The sequence below is a fragment of the Dermacentor silvarum genome, chromosome 3 (genome assembly GCF_013339745.2).
Source record: "Dermacentor silvarum isolate Dsil-2018 chromosome 3, BIME_Dsil_1.4, whole genome shotgun sequence".
NCBI classification, from domain to species: Eukaryota; Metazoa; Arthropoda; class Arachnida; order Ixodida; family Ixodidae; genus Dermacentor; species Dermacentor silvarum.
In genome coordinates, this window is record NC_051156.1 from 206,264,486 (window position 1) to 206,282,158 (window position 17,673).

General features: G+C 45.7%; 1 protein-coding gene across 4 annotated transcripts in view; it reads left to right on the top strand.

Annotated features, from left to right (window-relative positions):
• The window catches only part of LOC119446537 (calmodulin-binding transcription activator 2), a 493,330-nt gene that overhangs the window by 318,672 nt on the left and 156,985 nt on the right, over positions 1–17,673 (top strand). For all 4 annotated transcript variants that reach the window (XM_037710984.2, XM_049664202.1, XM_049664203.1 and 1 more), the window contains one exon: positions 17,176–17,273. In XM_037710984.2, the coding sequence (XP_037566912.1) occupies positions 17,176–17,273 (98 nt within the window). The remainder of the gene's footprint in view (positions 1–17,175; positions 17,274–17,673) is intronic.

Below are 17,673 nucleotides of genomic sequence, written 5' to 3' on the forward strand. Positions count from 1 at the left end.
CACAAGCCTTGTGCAATCTAGGAGGCGCTGTAACTGTAGAGCTAATCAGAGTGATATTTTTTAAGGGATGGCTCGAGGCCTGTTTGGGGAAATGGGTTAAAAGGAAAGAAGATACGTCAAATCCTGCGGCACTATGCAATCTTCACTGGAGCGGCTCCTTAATATAATTTAACTCAGTAGCTCGAACTCTATTTCACTCGTTTCTTCACTCGAATTGTTCATCACAGCATCACAGGATTATATATATATATATATATATATATATATATATATATATATATATATATATATCATAAGAAGCCAATAAACATAAACATTGACACCAAGAACAACATAGGGGAAATTACTTGCACACACCAACTGAATTAAAGAAATTATAAATTAATGGAAATGAAAACGGATGAAAAAACAACTGTCCGCAGGTGGGGAACGAACCCACGTCTTCGCATTACGCGTGCGATGCTCTCACCATTGAGCTACAGCGGAGCCGTTTTCCCATCCGCTTTCCGGGGTATTTATGTTTTACAACTAGAACTAACTCTGGGAGTATATATAATATATATCATTTAAGCACTGTCCTGGTGTATCGCGTTCTGTGGCATTTGTTGTAGTTTTCTAGTACCGCCTTTGCTTCCCCGTTTCTCGCAAAGATTTTGGCGTTTAACGTCCCTAACATTTAGAGTGGGTTATTATGGACGCCGTTTTGCACTACACACAAACATTATTGCATTCCGCCGGAATGCGGTGGCGCCGCGGTCGAGAATTGAACCCGCGACCTCGTGCGCGGCAGCATGAACGCTAAAGCTACTTAACTACCACGGTGGGTCCGGTTTATCTTAGCTTACTGGTTTCGTGCTATTCCGACTCGCGCTGCACTGTACGTATCCTCCAGCTTTATACAGACTTTCACAAATGGACGTACGTCATGTAGGCTTTTATACAGGTTTTTCACAGAAGCTTTATTATTGAAGTCGATGGCACGCCGGCTTATGTTATGAAAAAGAGAGAACAGTAAAAAAAATAAAAATATAAAACAACTCAATTGGGAATAGTCCTGCTTCATGGACGAAATCCCACAGCGAATATAGCGATGAATAGTGACGAATAGTCACATTGCCCTCTACGCGCAAGCCTTTACTCGAACAAAGCATTTGCTTGCATACTTCTGGTCATTCTTATGCACACTTCATTGTCATATTCGTTGAAGCAACACATCGTAAACCCGCGTACACACTGACACCATGTTTCCTTTAAAATAATGCTACACTCTGCGATCTAATATGCACCTATTACGCTGTCCTTCGGCTTTAGCCTCTATCAACAGCGAAGGCCTACGTGGCTGCGGTCGCGGTTCGCGCCATCTTGTAGTTCACGCTTGCTCGCTTTCAATTAAATCATCACCTCGACAATCCTTCCTGATCGTTTCCAACACTTACAACACAACACTTATTTAGGTTGCCGTTCAATAACGTCATTGCAGCTTCCTTCAAAGATGCGGTCGTGTCCTGCGTGTATCTTTTTGAGGCAAATTTGAGAACGCGTAAATACCGCGTAAAGAAAAGTGTACAATCATTGCATTCTAGCGGTGCTAACATATGGGGCAGAAACTTGGAGGTTAACAAAGAAGCTCGAAAACAAGTTAAGGACTGCACAAAGAGCGATGGAACGAAAAATGTTAGGCCTAACGTATAAGAGAGAGGAAGCGAGCGGTGTGGATCAGACAGCAAAAGGGGATAGCCGATATTCTAACTGACCTTAAAAGAAAAAAATCGAGCTGGGCAGGCCACGTAATGCGTAGGATGGATAACCGGTGGACCATTAGAGTTACAGAATGGATACCAAGAGAAGGGAAGCGCAGTCGTGGACGGCACAAAACTAGGTGGGGTGAGGAAGTTAGGAAATTTGCAGGCGCAAGTTGGAATCAGCTAACGTAAGACATGGTTAAATGGAGATCGCAGGGAGAGGCCTCCGTCCTACAGCGGACATAAATATAGGCTGATGATGATGATGATGATGATGATGATGATGATGATGATGATGATGATGATGATGATGATGATGATATATTTCCTAAAGTCCACACTAACAGCTCAAGGAAGCTGGCTGGCTCCAGGAATCCAACCAGCGCTTTGATAGCGAATAACTTATTTACGCAGGACAATGTGCGAAATTCCGTATACTTATGTTCTTATCTCTCTCTTCGTTCCCCCCCTTTTTTTTTCTTGGTTGTGGCCCTCGTACGTCGTATGTTTTCGTCATTTCAATATCTCTGGAAATTCAAAGGCTGGCGTCGGGGTCGGCCCTGACCGGAACCCACACACGGCGATAGGGGCGGTTTTCTTACGTCGTTAACCGTAGGCGCCCGCTTCCTGTGTGTGTCCGCGATCGACCTCTTTTCGCTCCTTCATCTTCTTCTACTTGGCTTATCTTTCCTTTAAGCCTCCTCCTTCTTCATTTTCTCTCTTTTCTCTCCGTATCTCGTTCACTCGGTCTTCTTCAAGATAAGCGGCCGCCACCGCGAGGCCACGCTCGCTCACCCTCTCTCTCTCTATTCACGACGCTCTCGCGGTTGACTCGCCCTTTTGTGTCCCCACAACAATGCGTCGATACACTCGTCGTCAGCGGCGGCCATGAAACTCCCTATAGTGCTCATGCGAACGCACGCGTTCACGAGATTTGTTTTTTTTTTTATTTATTCTTTTTTTTTTCATTTCCTTTCCGGCAATGATCTTTCGTTGTTTATCTTCAGTTAGTTGTTTTCTTTTCTCTTGTAAGTTGCTTCTGTTTTTGTTTTGTTTTATTCGAATTGTCTGCGGCATTGTGATGGCCGATCCATATTATGGTTGTCGTCACTTCATCGAACGCGAATCTTCTAAATAAATGATGATAAAAAAGTGTAATGAAAAATGGAAACAGCGCGGAGCATCTGAGTCGAAGGGGAATGTCGTAACTTAGAATGACCTTCCTTTCGATGCGGAAGTCCCCGCCATGTCTTGCTTTTCTTTTTTTTTTTTTTCTTGATAAAAGTTTATGCCACGCCACATTTATAAATGTGGCATTGGAAGGTCTTTGCGAACAAGGCCTGGCTGCAGCGTTTTGTCCTTGAATGGCTCAAACGATTGGATGGCCCGACCGTTGCTTAATCGTTATATCATAATGGTATACTTAAATCGACTAACCTTTCTTTTTTTTCTTTCCTCTTTCCTTAAAACTAGTAGGCTTTTTCTTTTTTTCTTTTTTTGACTTTTATACAATACGGGTGGCTGGGTGCGCCCGAGTGCACATGCATACTGGTGTCATACAGTTCGCTCACATTTCTCGCAATATCATCGCAGTTTTACTGCAAATAACCTCCGATACTACACAGAAACCTCGTGTATGGTGATGCAGGGATAACAACTGCTGTGCTGCGGAGTGGCACAGCCCTGAGGGCTTTCTATCAAAGCGAAAAAGTTTTAATGTGCTCTTTCGCTCATTTTTGTGGTCGGTGTGGTTAGTGGTTGGCGGCCGCACTTTCACCGCCGAATGCCAACACCAAACGTGTCTGATTTAAAAAAGGAAAGCTTCGGTGCGAACGTAATTCTTATTTTCAACGCTAAGATGAATATTTTGTCACATTTCATTGAACGTCCAGGGCTATTCCGGAGGTTGAGAAAATAAGAAATGGCCGACTGTGCGAAGGTACAGAACATGGCTCCGTCGAATACATGCCTCGGTAGCATCGTGTAGAGTTACTCGTGTAAGCGAATAGGTTTGATGGGTTGTGTGTTTACATCAGAAATAGGTGCAGTCGTCTCGGTTTATTCTCGTCATCAAATAGTAGAGGGAGAGAAAGAAACGTGGGCGAGGGTTTGGTAGCGACACTTAGTTAGGTATCTTACGATGCCTTTTCTTCTCGTCCTTCGTTGCCTCGCGCCTCCAAAGTGATCCAGCTCACCGAAGAGCTGTGTCTGTTGCCGAACCGTGCGGAAGAAGACAGATGTCCGCTGTATAGATTTCTTGTTCTTTTATTGAGTGAACGACGCGCTCCACTCCTACGTGGCAAATTGCCGCCGCTCGGAGAGGGCTGCATTCGCGCCGATACTGTGGGTGTTCAATCTTCGAGAAGCGCGACAGCTCGCAAACAAATGTAAAGAGAGAAAAAGAAAAAGAACAAACTGACTACTCTTCATTCTAATGGTATTTTTGCGGGGCTTACCGGTATTCCGCATTTCTGCAAATTCCCAGCAGCGTGGTGCCTCTTTTGGTAACGCTACTCGGCAAAGACCAAGAGTTCGTCGCACACAATTCCTTCTTTAGCGATCAAAACCTTCTTCACTCTAGTTTCACGTTTTCTTTTTCTTGCTCTAAATTTACTTCTCACGCCGAAGTAAATTTAACACCGTTGCCCGAAGAGAGGCTGAACACTTCCTTTCCTGCCAGCTCCCTAGGCTCCCGCTTTCCCCTACGGCGATGTCGTAGGCGAGAGGGAAAAGCGGAAAAATGAATCGAAAGTATTTGTTGCATTGTCTCGCTTCTTTTCTTTCCTTAACTTTCTATTCTAAACACTCTGGAAGCAGAGAAACAGCAGTAGGAGCTCTACAGGGGAGTATCGGACAGCTCAGCTCCTCGGAGAAGAGGATCCTCTTCCTTTTGTCTTGGCGGTCTTTTGTTCTTCCTAGTCGGCGACTGCGCCCAAAGGCGCCTGCCTGCCGTGCCTGCCCGCCCGCCCGCCCATGTGAGCCGCCGTCAAAGGCGCGCGGCACATTTTTTTTCCTCGCTCGGAAAGCTTGAAAAATGAAGCGCCGATGGCGGGCAGGCGGCAGCGGCAACAACAAATTCCCTTATCGAAAAGTTTAGCCGCGCGTCCTCGTCCCCTTCTCGGTAGCGTATATAGTTCGTCAGAAGCGCTGGTGGCTCTAGGTTGGAGGCTGCGCCTGCCTGGAATGTTTATAGCGGCAGCTCGGCCGTCGTTGCCTTGATCCGGAGAGCTGCGCGATGCTCGGTCGGCGTTTACTATACAGACGGCCGAGTGGATTACGGAGTGGAAGTACGTCGCTTCTGGCCGAGAGAGTTCGTCTCTTTGTGGCCAGCCGGTACGACAACGCAGCAGCACTCGAGATACTGCTGGTGCTAATTGAAACATTAATTGAGAGAAAACATTACGGCGACAGCTTTAACTGGTTATCAGTTAACAGTGAAATTTGACACTGTTGTAATTAGACGGTCGCAAAGCGCACGCTATATAGTCCCCAAATTTCTCGTTCTTTCCTTAGTCACGTCTTTGCCACGCATACTGAGTGTTAAGGGAGATTAAACTTTATTGTGATTTTGTTCGTTCGTTTTTGTTTGTTTGTCACGTTCACGTTTGAATTCGTATTGATAGCATTTACGGACGCAATTGGCGCTAGAGGTGCATCCCGTGTCCTTGGCAGCGAAAATTAGCAGCCGCCCAAATCAGCTGAAATCGTCGGGGCCGCGAACCTACAGTTAGATCCAAGACAACCGCGCGCATAGACTTACCTGAGCATTGAGCCGTTCACCTTCGTACAACTCTATTACGAGGGAAGTACGCGTTCATTCTACAGCTGCGGTCAAAGTAAAGGCACCATGTCGGAGTAATACCGCTCTTATCAGACACACATGGCACGGCGAATCTCAATTTTCAGTTTCCTCGACCGGGCTCTTACGATATGGTGACAACGCTGAGGATTTTCATTACGTCGGCGACTGCAGTGCGCATCAACACTTCTATTCCTCGCCGTCTCTTAATATTTTCTCCCCTTCTTTCAATCCCCTTTCCCAGTGCAAGGTAGCAAATCGGGCTCAGTCCTGTTTAACTACCTGCCTTGCATTTAGCTTTTAATTTCTCTCTCTCTCTTTCTTTCTACGTTTTTTTTTTTTCGTCGGCAGGAGTTGAGCAAGCGTCCGCAAGTCCTTGGTGAAGTAAAGCCCTTGGCAGAATACGGGCGTGCTACGAAAAGTTAGCCTAGTGCTGTGAAGCTGAACGCACGATCTATGTTCACATTAGTAGCCATGAATCTGGGAAACTTGTACGTCTGATCGTGGTGTTGTGAAATATGTGAGTAACGACCCTAGCCTCCTCCTTCTCCACGTAAATCCTCTCCGGGATTCAGCTGATGGGCCGAAACGAATCGCTCTTCTCGCGTCGTTGCCCACCGCCGAAAGCTGCGGCGACGCTAGTAAAATTCTCGCAAGGATTGCGCTCCTTGTATGATATTTTAATGCCGCTTGTAGAGTTTAAAACGATGGTAGCGGTTGGTAAGAAGAGCGTTAAACAGTCGTTTTCTGCGAGGACGTTTAGCCGGATTTATGCTTCGGAGTGGAAAAGCTATAAGTAATGCGATGTGGGATGTAGCAATACGTTGCAAAAGCTGAAGGCGCGGGTGTTCTCTTAACATCGCTTAGGAAGCTGTAAGGTAACAATATAAAACAAAGCAGAAGGTCACCATGGCGCTCAAAGTATTGCGCGGTGTTTCTTTGGGCGAGTTTTTCAGCCCAACGCTTTTAAAGTCTAGCTCACTGACCCCTAGAAGTGATCGGCAAATTCAGTGGCTATTTCCACATGCACATGTCGGCAGCGCGCGCATGTTGCGCCCAGAAGATCGTACTCACATGTAGTCTGTTTTGTGCAGACGTCACGAGCAGACGACATCAGACCGTTTTGCTATAGTTTAGTGAAACGCTGACTGAATTCGGATAGCACATTCTGAGAGCTCCTATGCGAGTATGGCTAACGGGGCCGCTATAATGTAACAATCCTATTACACTTATTTTCCTTATCGTGCTTCGTCAGTTGTCCGAGCGGTGTTTCGCCCATGTTATCAATGGGATCGGCCGGCCGTGAACGGTTGGCGATAAGAAAGGATTGGAATCGAGCGAAAGGAATCGTTACAATATTCACCATACCTATTAAAACCAGCCGCTCAATAAAAACAGCAAGCCATAGACTTCGGACTAGCACATTTCCGCACTAAATGCTTCTTGCGCAAGGTAGAAAAAAGGTAGAAATGCTGTGTGCTCTTGTGAGGAAGTTGAAGAAGACGGAGAACATCTGGCTATTGCACTGCAAACATTATGATACTCACTTCAAGATGCTTTTTGCGAAGATGCATGCCCTGGATAAAGGACAACTATCACTAGATAAAATTCTGGGTACATCAGAACACTTGCAACACAGTGCAGCACGCAGATTAGTACAGTTCCTGGAAGAATCGGGAATATCTATAAAAGTTACTGAATTTTATTATTGTAACTTCTATCACGACGCCGTACTTATCGAAGCTATTCTTTTTTTTTCGACATTTTTATAATTATGCGTTTCCAGATTCGCTCTTACTACCGTGTTCCTGTGGTTCTTCTGTGTGTGTGTTTGTGTGCGCTGAAATTTCCGCCAACGAGGGCCGCCGTGTGTCTCTATCAACATGAACATTCGAATGCTTGCGAACTGTCAGAAACATTTTTTTTTATGTGTCTGTGTTAATGTGACCTTCACAACTGTTATCACTATATTCTTTTCTCTATTCTTTGTGCGACAGATTGTTTTTCTTCTTTAGAGCTCATCTATGAATTAAGAGAAGAGGAGTAGCCGGCGCCGTCTAACAGCCACCAACATCTCCTTGCATACAGTCAAGAACAATAATAATAAAAAAAAATACCGACCTTTTTTTTTGCTTCTGTTACAAATGTGTCACTCTTGTTCCATTACCGGGACCGGTGGTTCTACATAGCCGCATGAAAGAAGCTCAGACACGCAGAAAACTTCACATGTCCACAGCAAGACACTGTTTGGCAAGGCTCTCGTCTTCCTTTTTTCTGCAACAAGCAATAGTTTTCCGCGATGAAATGCGGGGGAGATACGTGTCAAAAGTAAAGATACGAGTCGAGTCTGATTTGATGTCTCTATACTTAGTGGCCCTTCGAAGACGCCGAGGCGCTTTCCGTTCGGCCGTCCCATATTGGTACACAGGCGTCACTCGGAAACACTCCTTGCACCGGAGGGCGTGTGTGTGTTTGTGGGTGCGGGCCCTTTGCCGACGCGCCTAGGGGGCAAGAGGAGAGGCCTGGCTTGGTGGACGAGCTCACGCTGGCGTTTAGCCCCCCCGAGGCAGCGCGAGCACCGCGTGGTCGGATCGAGCGCGTGATGGATGGGCGACGTCGATTGCGTCTGGACGCCATATCCTGGGGCGGTGGGCGCAAGGCCGCAGCGTCCACCAAAGACAAAAGCGCGCAGCGGCTTGCAGGGAAGACGTGGAGGGAACGCGAGGGTGGCGGCGAAGAAGGCTTTGGCGCGGCCATTTTTTTTTTTTTTTCGTTGTTCCGGTTGGTCGTCTTTGGTCCCTTCTTCCCTAAGCTCCTTTGGACGAGCTTTAGTCCCGCCCGCGGGGGAATAAAGGGGAATTCCCGACGAGTAGAGGCCCTGACAGAAACAAGCATTTCGCCTCGGAAAGCGAATATGACGGGCGCTCTCGTGCTGCAAGCAAGGAAGCCGCGAGGGTGGGTGAGGGAAGAGGAGGGGGGTGGGGGGAGATGGTTTATGCAGGCTTCGATTCTGCCGTGAACGGCGCTCTTTTGTTTACGAGCACTGCCGCATCTGTTGGGAAAGAGGGAAGCGGCTTTGCGGAAGTGCAGGAGGCGGACGAGAACGAAGAGCTAAAAAGTCTGTCAGTATTCTTTTGCACTGGTGGCGTAGCCTTGGGAGGGCCAAAACTAAGATGGACGAACTCTGAAGCTTGAGATCTCGTTCTTCTTTCGTTCGTTTCCTCCAGCGTCCGCGTCTGGTCGTTGCCTTTGCTTTATTCTTTTCTTCCTATATTGCACGCACGCTTCATTCTTGAGCTTACCATCATGTCGGAGTATCAGCGCTGTCTTTTTAGCGTCAGTGACGTCTCTGAGAAAATTTACCGGTTATACGAGTTTGTCGCAGGGAGCAGGGAAAAATAAGGAAGGGGCCAAGGCGCGTTAAAGCGTATGTCGCGATTAGGATGAAATTCACGACACTCTGCAAGAACGTGGTATAGTGCGGTCCAGTAATACGAAATATAAGGAGAACACCAATGCGTGCTTGCACCGTCGAACAAAACGATGAAATCACTCGAAGCGTTCTGTGCTGGTAGAGCGTTGCTGTCGCAACGTTGCAACTGGAGTATTTTTGAAGTTCTGATTTGCTTAGCAGCTGACTTTTCTGCGGGTGGTCTTTATTGTTTTGACCATTCTTTCCATAGTTAGTTAGTTTATTGTTTTGACCATTCTTTCCATAGTTAGTTAGTTAGTTAGTTAGTTAGTTAGTTAGTTAGTTAGTTAGTTAGTTAGTTAGTTAGTTAGTTAGTTAGTTAGTTAGTGAAGTTAGTTAGTTAGTTTAGTTAGTTAGATTGGTAGTTAGGTTGGTAGTTAGTTTGGTTGTTAGTTATTTTCTTAGTCACTCATTCAGTCAGTCAGTTAGTCATTTTCTTAGCCAGTTAGTCAGTCATTCATTCAGTTATTCAATCAGTCATTTACTTAGTTAGTTAGTTAGTTAGTTAGTTAGTTAGTTAGTTAGTTAGTTAGTTAGTTAGTTAGTTAGTTAGTTAGTTAGTTAGTTAGTTAGTTAGTTAGTTAGTTAGTTAGTTAGTTAGTTAGTTAGTTAGTTAGTTAGTTAGTTAGTTAGTTAGTTAGTTAGTTAGTTAGTTAGGTTGGGTTGTTCTGTCTTGCCCGCTCCTCTAAGAAGCAGGCAACCACTCCGCCTGAACGAAAAGCGACGGGACAATCGAATCATCCACGTTAACGTTGCCCCCGAGAAAGCGTGAAAAGAGGAAATAAATGGCGTGTAAAACCAAGAAAGGAAGTGTCTTTATCGATACAACGAAAAAAGAAAACGAAAAAAAAAACAATGAACAACAGGCGTGATCGTAAAAAAAAAAAGAAAAAAGAGATATGGGAAGAACGCCCTAAAAGATATATAAAACTCATGACAGCGCTTATACGCGGCCGACCCGCTTCGAAGCCAGCTCTGATCGATGCCGTGGCTTATAAGACCGAGCAGCACAGTCCGGTGAGCAGCACAAAAGACGGGGAGGGTTTGTTTGATTTTATCTCTTTCTTTCGCTCTCTTGGAATGCCGAAGCTCACGACGTGACGCTTCGGTATTAGCCTTAAAGGTTGCTCCCGGCGTCTATTTCTCGGGCCTCCCATGTTGTTGGCTCTATCTCTTGCTTTTTTTTTTCTATTTAGCTCCCGTATCTCCCTGAAAAAGTTTTGCTCCAAAAAACTTGGAAGCAAAGAACTCTTCGCGCGAACTTGGGCCCGTGCCTGCTGAGTGGGCTGCGGCTGTTGAGGAGGTCGATTGAGTTGCCGTAATGCAATGTTGCTTCCGCCGAATTTTAAATGCACTTAGCGTTGAACGCATCCGTCCTGTATTTGTAAAGCCTTCGACGTCGGGGATTCCGAAGCGTGGTTGTTGTAGAAAAAGATGAGAGAGAGAGAGAAAAAAAATAGAGAGAGGTAGCACTAGTGGTGGGGAGCAGGGAGGATATTCAGAAACATCGACTCTTTCTTCACGGCAACTCATGGCCCCCGATATTTAATTCTCTCCTTCCTCAAATATACCTTTTTTATACGCACTGTATGTCTTTTCGGAGCAAAAAGCACGCAATAAAGAAAAGGGTGACCTAAAGGCCCTGAGAGTGGCTTCGAAGAAGGAGCAACTTGCTGCTCGTGGAAGAAAAATGCGTTTCATGCTAAGTATATACGAGCGGCCAGTAATTTATCTTCTCAGGCATGATGTGCGTCTGCGCTGTTTCAGTATTCTTTGAGCACTCCGTGAGAGATGGCAAGCTTTGAGAGGAGGAGAGCTTTTCGTGGGCCGTACGTTTGGCGTGTTGCTCTAGATGATAGAGATGGCGTATGCAATTATTCCTACGTGCACAACACACACGCGCACAAACGTACTCGAACAAGCCCGTGCGTGGTAGCTAACTAGACAGCCTGCTCACGGCCTGTGTCCTATAGAAGAAGATTAAAAAGCGCCAGCGCGCGCGCGTAGCTACTGGCTGGTATTCTGGGCTTAACTGCCACGGTGGAACTGTTTGTCTATGCTGCTTTGTCCGATGTACTTGAAAAGTGCTGTGCGCCAAGTATTCTTTGCCCAGGGGCCGAGTGCGCCGAGTATGTTTGATAGACTTATTTCGTTTACTTCTAGTACCTTTGCTTGTATATAGTCATTAGTTCTCACGGCTACACTCTGCAAAAGAACACTGTGTACAGCAAACACGACCTGCGTACGACGATGTTTTACTGCACACTCATCAGCGCGGCGTCGCGGACACGCGATTCATCCGCTGCAGCGTATAAAATTTTTCCGGCAGCTATTTTCGCCCTGTGAATTGGGTGTAATGTAAGTAAAAAGAACAAGAAATACACGTATAAAGGTTCGAAACTTCGTTGCAAGTAAGTGCAGCGTCATTAATGAAAACTCCTCGCAGAAGCCATCTGTGGACGCGTTACGTGAATTGTTCAGGGTAGAACAAACAAACAAACAAACTATAAGAAATCGAGCGTGGTGGCACATGCACACAGTGGCCCCGCGGCGCATACGTGTAATGACCGCCGCTTCATAAGCGAATGCTGGCCCAGCCGGCGTCCTTTCCTGGTCCCTGCTTTATATGTGTGTCAGTATAGTACGCGTTTGCGCGCGTATATGCATGCGTTCGTGCACGCGGGAGCGCATTTACCGGAAAGAACAACAGACACACTCGCCGCAGGGCACCGCGCGCGACCGAAACCTTGGGAGTTTGCCGGCCTGCCTGCTTCCGTGTCTCGCTGCTATATCAGCGAGCCGGCGTTAAAGCGCATTGGCTGCCCCGTAAGCCTCGGTAACGGGGCTTACTTGCTGCGGCGTGTGCTCGGCTGGCGGGCTCCTTCTCCCTAGTACCACCCCCCTTTCCTGCTTACGAAGCCAATTACCGGTCGGCTCGCTGTTTCGGTAATTCTCTCGGAGCATCATTAATAGCCTTTCCTGCCACGGCACCCGCCTTACAACTTCCCCGAGCCTGAGCCCCCCGAGTGACGGCCCTGCGTATGACACCGAGCGTGCCGTGGATGGCCGCGACGATGACGCTGCCGAGCTGGGCCGGCTGTCGCGGCTATAAAGTACGCGGCGGGTGGCTCTCTCTTCACCTCTCTCTCTGTCTCTCTCTCTCTCTCTCTCAGCTCACTCATATCCTTGCGCGGATGGGCAGTGTCGTATAGCGCAATTGCCATGCAGTGGTATATGGGCAAGCGTGGGAGCTGGATGGGCGGGATTGTCTTTGGCTCGCTTCCATAGCGGCGAATTAGGACACCGTCGGTCGCCTTGCCCGCCTTCTCTGTCTGATTTTTTTGTTGTTCTCGGTCGCCTGAGCGCGCGCTCGTTTTGTCCCCGTACGTCCCTTCGTCGTCTCTCTCTCTCTCCTTCTCTCTCCCTCTTGTCTGAGGTTGCTGGAAGGGGTCGTTGCAAACTTTCTCGGGGCCATTTCGCGCACTATATTGCGCGGATGTAAAATTGCGCCGCCTTTTCTTCTTCTTCTTTTTTTTTTTTTTGTACCGTCTTTAGCGAATGCATGCCGTAATCGCACCGACGCTCGACCTTCTCTTCTCTTCTCTTCTCTTCTCTTCTCTTCTCTTGCGACGGAGCCTGGGGGAGGGAGCTAGAAGAGGGGGCTAGTAGGTTTGCGCCGTCATTTCCTGTAAGTGTTTTGTCAGCCTTAAGTACTGAACATGACGGTGTATGTTTTTTTTATCTTCTAGAGGTTGCCGTTGTATAGCCACCTCCCTCCCTTTTGTTTTAATTTTCACCGTTGTTGTTCACAACTTGATTTTCTTTTTTGTCGATAGTTGTCACGTCGTTATTTGAGGAGGATGGGCGGGGGTGTCTTTGTACAGATGGGAGTTAACGTCACAACACCTGTACTTTCGCTCAACGGTTTTCTGTGTTTACCATAACGCTGTTGCCGTTCAGTATCGTTCATTGAGCTAAGCGACGTCATTTTTAACACGCACGCTTGTGATTTCTTGCATTAAAGACGAAATTCGAGGGTTTGTCATACAACGCTGACATACGGCCGATGTGTTGGTTCATCTTATATTAACAAGGGGGCACGCCATTTAGCTCCAGATATCGTTCTTTAAGTTTTATAATCCTTAGCGTACGAGTAAAACAAGCATGACTGCAGCGCATTTTGATTACTTCTGTCATTAAACTGACGTAATTTCAGCCCGAGTCGCTTCTTTTCACGCCAGCGCAAAACTCATTTGCGAATTGATTAGCTCCGCGTTAGTGGTAGTCTTCGAAGTAACAGGACCTGTTTTTGAATTGCTGAAGTCGAATGAATCACCTATATAATGAATTAGCTATACTATATCCTTAACGACCAAGGGGCGTCGATCATGTTCTTGTCGGCTGTAGAACTGTAGGGACTTTGTGCTGTTAATAGCAGTGATCGACGACATTTACATAGATTTTGGCGAAGACGCTGTGAAAACTTTTTAAGTTTCTTAAACTGCGTGGAATGTGGAACCAGTGGCAAGTCACGTGCATTTTGTTCCAGCGCTCAATTTATTGGGATACCATCATGCACTGAGCTTAGCTAGAATATGGATGAATATGCCCTATTCAACTTCCTGTCTGACAAGCGCTTTTGCAATACGTTCTGTGTAGTGGTACCAGGCAAAGAAAGAAGAAAAAATATAATGTGAAATAGTTTGCTAGTATTTGTTGCAAGTGGCTGTGTAATGTTGCGTGCATCACATTTCGTTTTCCCTATCTCTTTCACCTTCTCTCTTTCCTAGTAAGAGACTGGGCAGAGAAAATCTGATTTTGAGTGGCTCGGGCTATACATTCCGATATACCTCATAAATATTGGGCCTTGTGGTCCTGTGACCCTTGGACAATATCCTCTTAGTAGCCTGGGCGGCTTTTCTTTCTTCCTTCTTTTTCTTTAGTTCTATCTATCTATCTATCTATCTATCTATCTATCTATCTATCTATCTATCTTTCTTTCTTTCTTCTTTCTTTCTTTCTTTCTTTCTTTCTTTCTTTCTTTCTTTCTTTCTTTCTTTCTTTCTTTCTTGTTTAATTTTAAGGCGTACTTCATAACTTCAACAAAGCTGCGTGAAACATCGAGATTATTCGCTATAGCTTCGACGAAGCGTATTGTTCTGGGAAACCTAAAACCCGGAATGTGTCATATAACTGATTTTGTCACCTATTAACCAATACTAGTCCGCGTATTGTTTCCGAACTTCTGAGCGGCGGCTTCAATAATATCACGGCGTCCATTATCACGACACACGCCTCAAATGTGGATGTTGAGGCCTCGCCGCTCCCATTTTTCACTCGGCTTAAGTACCGTGGTCTACTCTTTCGTAATCTCCTATTGGGCTGACTTCATTCCGTTATACGTATGATTTCTTTTACGTTTCCGCCTTTCTTTCTTTCTACAACAAAAAGAAGTCCTTTTTTTTTTCTTTTCTGAAACGTGGTAGCTTACTTCGAGAGCTTATTTCTACGTGTGCCCTTTTCTCAGTTGCTCGTCGCTGGCCCGTTCTGCCGTTTTATTTCTTTATTACTTTTTGTTTCTGTATTCAGTGTGGCCACTAATAACTGGTTTCGTCACTGCACCAAGTAAGACCATTGTGAAATCTCTCCTTTCTTAGTCTATTTTTCTGAACTTGTTTGGTCTCGCTTCACTGCTAACTAGACTAGTTATCGAACCTGCTGTGGTTAGTGAATCAACGTTTGCCCTGTCACCACGCTTGTGCGAGGATTTCGTGGTATGTCTTTTTTTTTTTTTTTGAGTTATAGGTTGTCCGAGCAGCTACCCATCAACTTTCGGAGAAAAAAAAAGAAAAGGAAGTTAGTGTGTGCTGCCTTGGTTCTCTGCGCGGTCCGCAAGCCGCATTTGATGTGTTTGTATCCCGACAACGGCGGCATCGAACACGATTCGAAAAGCCACTTTTTGACGCTGCCGCATTATATCTAGCTTGAGAGAGCTTACTTGAGGGAAAAAAAATTTGTTTCGAAGGCGCACTTAAAACCAGCACGAATGTCTTCTCTCAGTGTAGCTAGAAAGCAAGTCTTCGACCCAGACATCGCCTGTTCAAAAGTTTTGCGGCGTATTTCTCCGACACCTTTGACGCGTGTAAGCGGCTTATGCATTAGGTTCGAGTTTCTTGCAGACGAACGAGGAAGAAGTGATTAACGCGGAGCGTAATATAGCGTTATGTGCAAGTGAGTGCTACGTAACGGAAAGTGATCGCGTCCTGCTGAACACGTCTCTCTTAGTCTATACATTTTTTCCTCTTAGAATCTAGCTGGCGCTTGACGACAATTAAAGAAAATCTGCCACGACATCGGTAGCAGATGTTTATGAAGAACAATTCATTGCACCCGACATTTCTCCACTCTAGACTTATAGTGAAAGTGCAGCGCGCACACTAGAAACGAGGACACAAGGCGCTGACTCGCAACTGAATTTATTTTTTTTTTCAAAATGTCTTTATTAGTTTTATTTCTATTCCGCATGCTCTTGCACATGCTCACTTTAGTCAGACTGGGTATATATATTTGTGTGTAATTTCCCTCCAAAAATAAACTGAGTTGCGAGTCAGCGCCTGTCTGTTACCTTTGCCTTGTGTCCTCGTTTCTTCTGTGCGTGCTGCAGTTTCAACATGAATAGCTACCAACTCGCCCAACTTTCAGTACTTTTAGATTCATAGGTTTCTTTTTTTTCATTTTCTTTTTTTTTTCGACATGAGACACTCGAACGTAGCGTCACCGCCTGCTCTTCCCACTTTAAAGTGAGTTACGTGCTTTCAAATGCTGGTCGGTGGTTCGAGTTCTTACGTTAGACGCCTTGTATTGCAACTACCTATAGTGAAAAAAAAAAGAAAAGAAGAACGAAAGAAAGAAAATGTCGTGACGAGCCAAGAGAAATTGTCGCCCAAAATTGATGCGCCGGAATTACGACGTAGCTTATCGCCATCTTTAGCGCTTGTCTGCCTTCGCACGTGTCTTTCCCGTAAGTAGACTTTCAGTGTGGACAAGCCATTTTCTTGATTTCCAACGTTGAGCATGTTTCTCAAGACAGATCGAAAATATCGACACTTGACTGGTTTAAGTGCGAGAACACTCGGGATTAAGCAAAAAATGTATCTGAGCGGCAATTCAGACAACTCGTAGAAGAAAAAAAAAAAAAAAAAAACATGCTCCTTCACCGTGTTTGACTTCGCACAGCCATGGTCTCTCTCTCTCTCTCTCTCTCTTTCTCTCTGGATATGTGATGTTTGTATGGCTGTTTATAATAATAATAATAATAATAATAATAATAATAATTATAATTAATTTATTATTTATTTATTTATTTATTTATTTATTTATTTATTTATTTATTTAGCGTTCCCAGGAACAACCATGCAGTTTGAGTGATGGCGCACGCATACGTAAAAAAAGAAAAAAAAAGGCTGGGGAATATCAGTAAAACAATAAAAGTAACAATCTTGAAACAATACATACAACAAGGCGCAAAATGAATACACAACAGAAAAGAAAAGGGCAGTTGAACAATATGTGAAACTATGAAACTATGACAGAGCATAATAATAATAATAATAATAATAATAATAATAATAATAATAATAATAATAATAATAATAATAATAATAATAATAGTAGTAGTAGTAGTAGTAGTAGTAGTAGTAGTAGTAGTAGTAGTAGTAGTAGTAGTAGTAGTAGTAGTACCTTTAAGCCAGAACGACCTAGCTGATCAACAAGTAGCGAGCTTCGTATTCGAGGCGACATAATATTTAACAGAAAAAGAACCTAGGCTTTTCAATGTGGGAGCTTTGTTATCTTTAACATGAAACACGGACGTTGCATTGTTGCACTATAGTTAACGTTCGATAGTTACTGCGGCACACGTGCCGCTGTTTTCATGTTCTCATACACAAGTTGCTCGCCAAGTAGCGCAAACGAAAGTCCGGCTTTCCCGTGTTACTCTACGGGCGTTTGATTATCTCCTCCCGCCAGCCTGTCTGTCGGCATTGCCGCACTCTTTGCGCTAATGTGGTGTAGCGTGAACGGCTGCGCTCGCAGTTGCTCTGGCCGTCAACACCGGCTCTTACACGGATCGCCTTCTTCTCTTTCTCCCGTCTCGTTTGCAGATGCGGATGAGAGCCGTCCCGCGCTTCCCGAGAGCCTGGAGACCATCCCAAAGGCGGATTATCTCCCGACGCAGCGACATCGCTGGAATACAAATGAGGTATACGTCCTTTCCTTTCCTTTCTTTCGCCCTATATATACTGACATGCGTCGCCGCCTTCGCTTCCCCTGCCTCCCGTGTCATCCCCGTTTTCTGTACTTATTATGTAGACCGGGTCCTCATTTCCCCGGCCTTATCCTCCTCCTCTTTTTGGTCTCTTTCCTTCATCGGCGATCACTCTTGCTCGTCGCCGTCGCCGTCGCCGACTGTCTCGACGTAACCCTACGGGCGACGGTACAGCGACTGCGACGCAGTGGCTGCCCGTAGCGCTACTAAGGCCGAACCTGCCGCGTTTCTCGCCGGTAGTGGCCCGGACAGGCGTATGATGAGCCCGGCTCCAATTTGTCTCGCGAGGCCTGTCTCTATGTGACGCGCTTATCGCTACGCACCGTCGCTTGGC